The sequence below is a fragment of the Scophthalmus maximus genome, chromosome 16 (genome assembly GCF_022379125.1).
Source record: "Scophthalmus maximus strain ysfricsl-2021 chromosome 16, ASM2237912v1, whole genome shotgun sequence".
Lineage (NCBI taxonomy): Eukaryota > Metazoa > Chordata > Actinopteri > Pleuronectiformes > Scophthalmidae > Scophthalmus > Scophthalmus maximus.
In genome coordinates this window covers 3,501,453-3,509,085 of record NC_061530.1, presented here as the reverse complement: position 1 = coordinate 3,509,085, position 7,633 = coordinate 3,501,453, and the positions used below count along the sequence as shown (strand labels likewise).

Below are 7,633 nucleotides of genomic sequence, written 5' to 3'. Positions count from 1 at the left end.
CCTGGTCTCTGACTTCTCCTCATCTCCTTTATCGTATTGCAGTGTAGTGTTTTGTCGTGTAATCCCAGTTCTGTCAAAATGTGCATTTCCCCCCAAATTCGACAACAATACAGGTTCTGTTTTTTTTTACAGGTTACAGGTCAGAGTGCAGTTATTTGGATTTCAAGCAGTCTTCGAATTTGTATGCCTGTATTTGAATTTGAATTTCTTTTTTGGTGCAGTTAGGATTTGGTGGATATACACATATATATATATATATATATATATATATATGGTTGCATTCAAAAGTTTGGAGGTCAAAGACAATTGATTTCCAAAGCTTGCAAACACAAAATTTCCCTCAGACTGAATTTGAATTTCGCCCCAATTTTTAAACAGTGTTGTGAAACAATATTTGGACCCGGCAATCTTGTAAATAAAAGAACATATTTATTAACATGACATAATCAATATACAAACAAATTTGCCAAAAAGTCCTGAACATATACAATTTTAAAAAATACAAAATATACATTTACGTGTCATAGTCCATCAGCCAACAGGCCGCGGACAGAGGCGTCAGCTCCTCGCCTCTGCATGGCGACGTTATCACAATGTTGCACCGGAGGCCTGGTCACATACAGTGTGAAGTGCATGCTTTGTTTGGAACCAAACTGTAGAACTATAGATTACATGTACAGTACAATGGTTAAGACAGAGCATTCACCTGGATCGTGTTCATGCAGCACAGGTCATATGTTTTGTCATGATATCAACCAATAAAGTTTACATAACACGGGGGAAACGGGGCAAGCGGGCAAAAAAAATCACAACCGTTTTCTTGCATTGTCATGTTTTTCTTACAACCATCACCAGCAGATCCCCGTCCATCCAGAATGTGAAACACGAGTACATACGTTCTGTAAAAGCAGACAATCATATTGTGCTTTTGCACACGTTTACCTGTACCTATAAACACAGAGCCCCAGTTTAGACGTATCACTTTAAACAGCATCTGTAGCCATGGAATAATTACAACAGACTGTTGTGTGAGCACACGGGTCAAACAGGGCTGAGGTCACAAGTCCAAATCCCCACCACAATCCGTAAAAAAAACTGGAAAACTGTATAATTATTTAATAGAAAAAAATAAATCTAGGTGTTCAGTTATATCGTCTGCAATTTTTTCTTTTATTAATTCCCAAAACCTTCGCCACACTACCAGTAATAACATTCTGGCGGGGAAAAGCTAAATTCTTCATTTCTTCTTTATTGGCCAAAAAGCAGTCAAATTAAAAATATATTCAGTTTACAATCCACAGAGAGGGGTAAAATATTCAATTTTTAATTGAGTATTTTTCAATTGTGAAATCAAAGACAAAATTCCCAGTGAAAATGATAGAGGACGTGACCCGAGCCTCCTCACTTTTCATTAAACAGTCTTGAGACTGATCTTCACCTAAAGCGGCCAACAGTCGAGGCTGGACAGACCTGAGCAGACCCCCAGACCCCCAGGTTCACTGTGTCCCTCAAGTCTTTTCATTGACTGCGAGTATGTTCAGAAATATCTGTAACTGTGATGTGAATCAAATCCTATGTGACAATTGTTTCTTTCAGTGGGTAATATTTTAAAAGCGGAGGTACATTTTTGACACCTAATATGTAAATGTATCTTGGTTCCAGCATTATTAACATATATATATATATATAAAAAAAAGATATTATTATATGTTGGGATATATAAGATTTTGTGTGAATAAATAGAGAAACTGATCACTTTGGGTCCCAGAGGCTCATTTTTTGCCCGAGCCCTGAGGTTAATGTGGCATTGTCAAAAAAATGACCTTCATTGTTCCAAATGTGTAAAAACAGCTGGTATTCAATTCTCTTAAGTAATGTACTACCAATAAATACTGCCAACCCACTTGCATATTAAAATCCTGCCCTTCGGAAACAATGACAGCACCACACAGACAGCTGGTCTGATTGAAAAACAACGACAGCGATAAGGACGTCTGCTGCCGAGGGTCCACTTCAACTGGCCTCATTAAGGACAGCGGGCAACGTCGACGGCTGCAGATTAACAGGGATACTGAAGGAAATCTTAATCCGTGGAGCACACTGTGCAGCAGGTCAAATATAAAATCTGGGGAAGTGCCAACAAATGTGTGGAGGTGTTGAGGGATGGAACAGGCAGAGAGGCTGCGAGGGACTGCGACTGGATATCATGAAGCACCTTTCAGATGATTCTGGTTTGGTAGGACACCAGGACGAACATGGTTATATATACACAGACTCATGGGAGGGGACTTTCTGAGATCACTGCGTGGCCGACAGCTGCCTACATTCAAAGCAACATGCTGCCACTTAATCAAACTGCATGTCCGTCCGATGCGGTGGATCCCGTTCGTCCTTTAATCTTCTTTCCTCATCGTGTCCCGGCAGCTCTGACTAAGGCTTCGCTCAGAAACGGAGTCACAACAACGAGCGTTTGTTACAAGATACAATAAAGAGAGAACAGTGTCTCGCAGGCTGCAAGACTGAAGATTAAAACGTGGCCCGATGGGCTGAAATGCATCAACCCAGAAAGTTCCAGAGCCCAAAATGTTTCCACAGCTGGTGTCACACCATGTCCTGTAGACTCCCCTGTGTTGTACATGGAACCACTAATTGTCTGATATTAAATAAATTGAAACATCTTTCATGTTAAATTACCATATAAACAAATTTGTGTAAACACATATTTGAACTGAGATTTTTATAAAAAATATAAATAAATCATTCATTAAAACTCAACTCATTACTATGATAAATATTATTTTAATATTCTTATCAATGGAGTTTCCTTTTCTAGCTAAAGAATTATAATAAAATAAAGAAATTGGATTGGGTGTCCTTTTTACTTTATTACAGAGATGCCCTCTGTCTAGTAATATTTTTATACTGATTTTTATTGTATCCATTTTTTTTTCATAATCATTTTACCTGATGGTGATGATGACATAATACACCAGTCTCCAATCACGTGCCTTCTGTTCCCTCAACTAGAAAGCTAGACGAAGGCCACCAGATTCAACAAGTTGGAGCGTAGCTAACAAAAAATACCTCGGAGCACTCGAACACAGATTTACCACTTCACAATAAACCAGGAGCATAACTCTTCCTCGCCAGTTAGCCAGTGAGGTATGTCTGTTTGTTTACAGCAGCAGCTAAATATGTGCTAACAAGAAAATACAGTGTCTGACTTCAACCCGACGGCAGTGGTTCATCCGTCTTCCTTCACGGACAGAGGGGGTTTTGATTGGATGAGAGCTTAGCGTGTGGGGACGACACCGCTGTCATGAAATATGACAAGAACAGGAGGGATATGAAAGAGGACCTATTTTAAATATGTATATTTTCTCATTTGTAATGATCTCCAGCAAAATTCTGCTGATGAGGTATTAACATTTATATAATTAATGTTTCATTGATGTTTCTAAAGAAATTTATCTTATTGATTTGTTATTCTTATTATTACTGGGCCTCCATATTTCCGGGCTACTTTTTCTTTTTCAATCCTGTTTCAATAATTTCGGATTAAAACACACTAATATTAAGTTGAACCGAATGAAGGCTGGACTTGGCCAATGATATGGCACAATTCAATGTGTCGGACAGGATGACACTAACAACAAGCTTTTAGTCAACGGTTTGGAATCTGGAACCTTCCTAGGGATGAGCGGACCATTCATGGGTGTCTTAAAAACAGAGGTGATAGTGAGGAAGTACAAAACATTCTTCAGAAAACATTCCTCATGCCTCTTAAAATGAACTAAAAGCAGACAGTAAACCGTCTGTGGGTCTTTTTGTGTTCGCTGGGGTTGAATTCGTTGAAACAATCTTGTACCCGCTCTTCAGATAACGGACTCTCCCACTGTTAAGTTTGGTTGGTTGATACCTGCTCCACCTGCTGGTTGCGGTGCTGCTGGGCTGAAGTGATAACAGTGGGCACCCCAGCGTTTGCACCCTGCCATTCACCGGTTTCCTGCCTGGTTCCTAGTAATTACCCTGACGTTGGCTTCCTTGGGAGTAAAGGCATCAGAATGGAGAGTTCATTCCCAGCTTTGTTTCAAACTGTAGCTTCTGTCTCTTCTGGTAGCGAACTCGCACCCTGGAATCAGGCCAAAAAACAGAGCTTGTGATCAAGGCCGAGGATAAAATGTGCTAAACATTTCTGTCCTGAAGATGATGACTGACGACTGATCTGATCCTCAAATAATCCTCAGTAATCATCACTAAAGTGTGAAACAAGCTACACGAAAACATCTCTGATTCTACAACTGTCCTCTCTACTGTTTCTGCATCAGTCCCTGCTGTCATTGGCTTCATACCGTATCTCGTGAAGCTTCACCACTTCGTTGACCACCACCACTACCAGCGGCGACACAGAGACCAGCACCCAGGTCAGCAGCGGTATGTCTCGCAGGTCAAAGGTCAGGGAGCTGCGCCGGTCGCGCCACAGTTGGTAATCTACCGAGGCCTGGACGATCTGGCTGAGCAGACTAGAGGAGAAGTCAGTGTGTGAGTTACACAGAAAAGTCAGTGTGATCCAATGACATTGGACAATGGTGCATTTCATTAAAAGGAATACTGCAACAATCATCATGGAGTCATCAAATAAGGCTTTCAGTCTTACTACAGAGCTTAGAGCTTTGGAGATAGAACAGGATGTATCATGATTGGTCAGTTCCTGATGCAGTTACTGAGCTCTCGGGGTGCGTTCCTGACGATTGGCGGCTGGGGCGGTCGCCATAACGACAACAACCGATCACACTTTCTCACTCAGGACACAAAACATGGCTTGCTTTCTTGCTAATGTGCCACGCTAGCTGTCAATGCGTGGAACATAAACTCAAATTCAAATTCGAATCGGTTCATTTTTGGGTCCAAGTGAAAGTCTGCGTCGAAATTTTAAGAAATATGTCTTCCTGAGATATTGTGTAACAAACTTTACACTATACAGGTCAAATTCACACACAATCATACACCACTTCTTTATATAACACTTTTGTATAACTCATCTGTCCACACAGTAATCGCACAGCCTTGCACCTGACGACTTTCAAATTTCCATTGTCGGTATAAAATCATGAGTCTTCACCGGAGTCTCCATGCGATGTTGCAGCATGTATTCCCATCATCTCCACGTTCTGCAGTGTCTTCTCTTTTTCTGGTTGGCTTATATTTTCTGTAGAGACCATTGCACACACACTAGGACACCTAGTGGCTAAAAGCTGCTGGTGGCTAGACTGCGACTAAAAACTCTGTGACTAATGACAAATTGTCTTTAGATGTGAGAGAGCATCCGACTGAAGTCTTTTAAAAGTCTTTTCAGTGCCTTCTCAAAGTCGTCTAGTGTATGGGAGGCATTAGCTAGATCTGAAGAAGCCTCTTGGATGAAGGTGAACTTCTTCAAGAAACTACAAAAAGGTCCAGTTGCTCCTGATTCAACACCCTCGTGGATAACAATGACCCAGATTACTGAAGAACTCATTACACAGAAAATGTGGCGAAAAAAGACGTTTTTCGATGGTCCCCTCAGCAACAGTAGGACTCTGACTTTCGCTACTTCCACTTCTCCAAACTCCCTAAAATGACAGCGCTGATCACCATCTCCATAAGGTATAATATTAACTATGCATAAGTAACTCATACAACTCCACTTCAAAATCACTCAACTATCCCTTGTGTCTTGCCCAAGGACACATCAGCATACGGACTGGGAGAAGCGGGGATCGAACTGTGGACGACCCCCCCTACCTCCTGAGTCACAGTTGCCACTTTAGTGGATTAGTGGAGGACGGCCTGCTCAACCCCCAAAGCTACAGTCGACCAGCACATGAGACCATTAAGCCTGCAGTCACGGCTGTCGCCAGGACAGAGGCATAATGGCACAATATAAAAGCACAGATTAAATCTATAACTCTGTAGAGCATGCTAAAAGATGTGATAACTTACACCACAGGTACAGTGAGACACCACCAGATGTTGCTGAACGGACTCTTTCTCCACAAAGGCTGAGAGCGGTGGACATAGCTGAGGGAGATCACCACTGGAAAATGAGATTAAGACAAAAATTGAGAGAGGGATAGAGAGTTACAAAGAAATAATACATTTAATCACACACAGGGGAAGCAAATCTGTCATCTGTTGAGGTTAGGAGAGGATAGGAAAGACAAGTACGCTGTTGTATCCGCCTACAGCGGTTTTCCTAGCTACTACTGTGGTGATGGTTCAACGATATTAGAGAAGCCTGTGTAACTGCGACTCAGCAAAATTTTGGAATTGGACAAATCAGAGAGATTTGTTACTTGCATCCTTTAGAGTCACTGCCATGGAGTGACAGGGTTAAAAGAACATGTCAGAGAAGACACTGTCCCGCAGACCCCCTTGTGTCACATTTGTACTTTGTAATCTCACGTATCCAAAGAATAACAACTGTGTGATTCAGTATTAAATTGAATTATATCAATATTATTTTTGGTTACAATGACCCTAAAGGAATGAAAACATTTAGTTGAAACAAAAACCGAAGAGATATTTGCCTGACAGAAGTGAGAGCAAAATGTATGGAACTCTGTGATACTGTGAAAGTGTTGATGATGATGATGATGATGAGCATGGCTATGGGACTACAGGGGGAAAAAGACAAGGGTTGTACGACGCTGCCAGGGCAAAGCCATGATATTTCATTTGTAGTCTGTTTTATACAGTTTAGTGTGAATCCCAGGTTCTATTGTTTATGCAGCTATTTGCACATGTCAAAATTAACTCCTTGTTATGAGAAATGATTTGCATATTTTAATATGTCACAGACACTTGCCTATTCTAAGTACAGTAGCACATCTAAATATTGATGGTTTAAGAGCCTCAGCTCTCAGTAACAAAAAAAATCTAAATGTACATTCCCTGCCTCAGACTGAGGTCACTATACTCGTCCTGCTGGATCTCAAGAGCTGCATTTAACACCATCGATCAAAACTTTATTGCAGAGACTGGAACATTTTGTATGGGTTAAAGGACTCTCACTAGGCATACAGACAGATTACATTACATTTGTTTGTGTTAATGACTCTTACATGAACACAAGCGTTGTTCATGGAGTCCCACAGGGTTCAGTACAGAGACCGATACTTTTCACTTCATATATGCTCGAGGAGGTAAGGAGACGCGCCCATATAGGTGAGTTTGCATTATTTTCAATAACAATAAAATGAAAATGTACATGGTATGATATCAGTCAATTTCTATACCATGGTATACCTATATAACCGCGGTATAACCGATATAATACTGCAAACCTACTCCTACAAACATTTGTTGAGGAATTGAAGAAGACAGAAGAAAATCCACAACAATTTTAGTAATGATAAACAAGACACAAGTGGGCTTGACCTGAGCTTGTGCAGCAAACTGTGCGACAGTGAGTGTTCCTACCTGTGTGTAAGACGAGGAACCCTGCCATGACCTTCTGAGTCAGCAGCAGGCCATTTGACAGCTCACTGAACCAGTGAGGAGCCTCATCTGAAGAGCTGCAGTCAGAAAGAAGCACATCATTTATGAATTCATCAGTGTCTTTTCTCCTCTACTTTTTTCTGAGAGATATTCCTCC

The 7,633-nt window shown here is 41.0% G+C and overlaps 1 protein-coding gene across 4 annotated transcripts in view; it reads right to left on the bottom strand.

The window, feature by feature from the left end:
- Positions 1 to 412: 412 nt before the first annotated feature.
- tmem94 (transmembrane protein 94) overlaps positions 413 to 7,633 on the bottom strand; it is a 41,828-nt gene continuing 34,607 nt past the window's right edge. For all 4 annotated transcript variants that reach the window (XM_035611942.2, XM_035611940.2, XM_035611941.2 and 1 more), the window contains 4 exons: positions 7,459 to 7,553; positions 5,980 to 6,073; positions 4,353 to 4,523; positions 413 to 4,132 (listed from right to left, as the gene is read on the bottom strand). In XM_035611942.2, the coding sequence (XP_035467835.1) occupies positions 4,060 to 4,132; positions 4,353 to 4,523; positions 5,980 to 6,073; positions 7,459 to 7,553 (433 nt within the window). In that variant the 3' untranslated portion in view covers positions 413 to 4,059. The remainder of the gene's footprint in view (positions 4,133 to 4,352; positions 4,524 to 5,979; positions 6,074 to 7,458; positions 7,554 to 7,633) is intronic.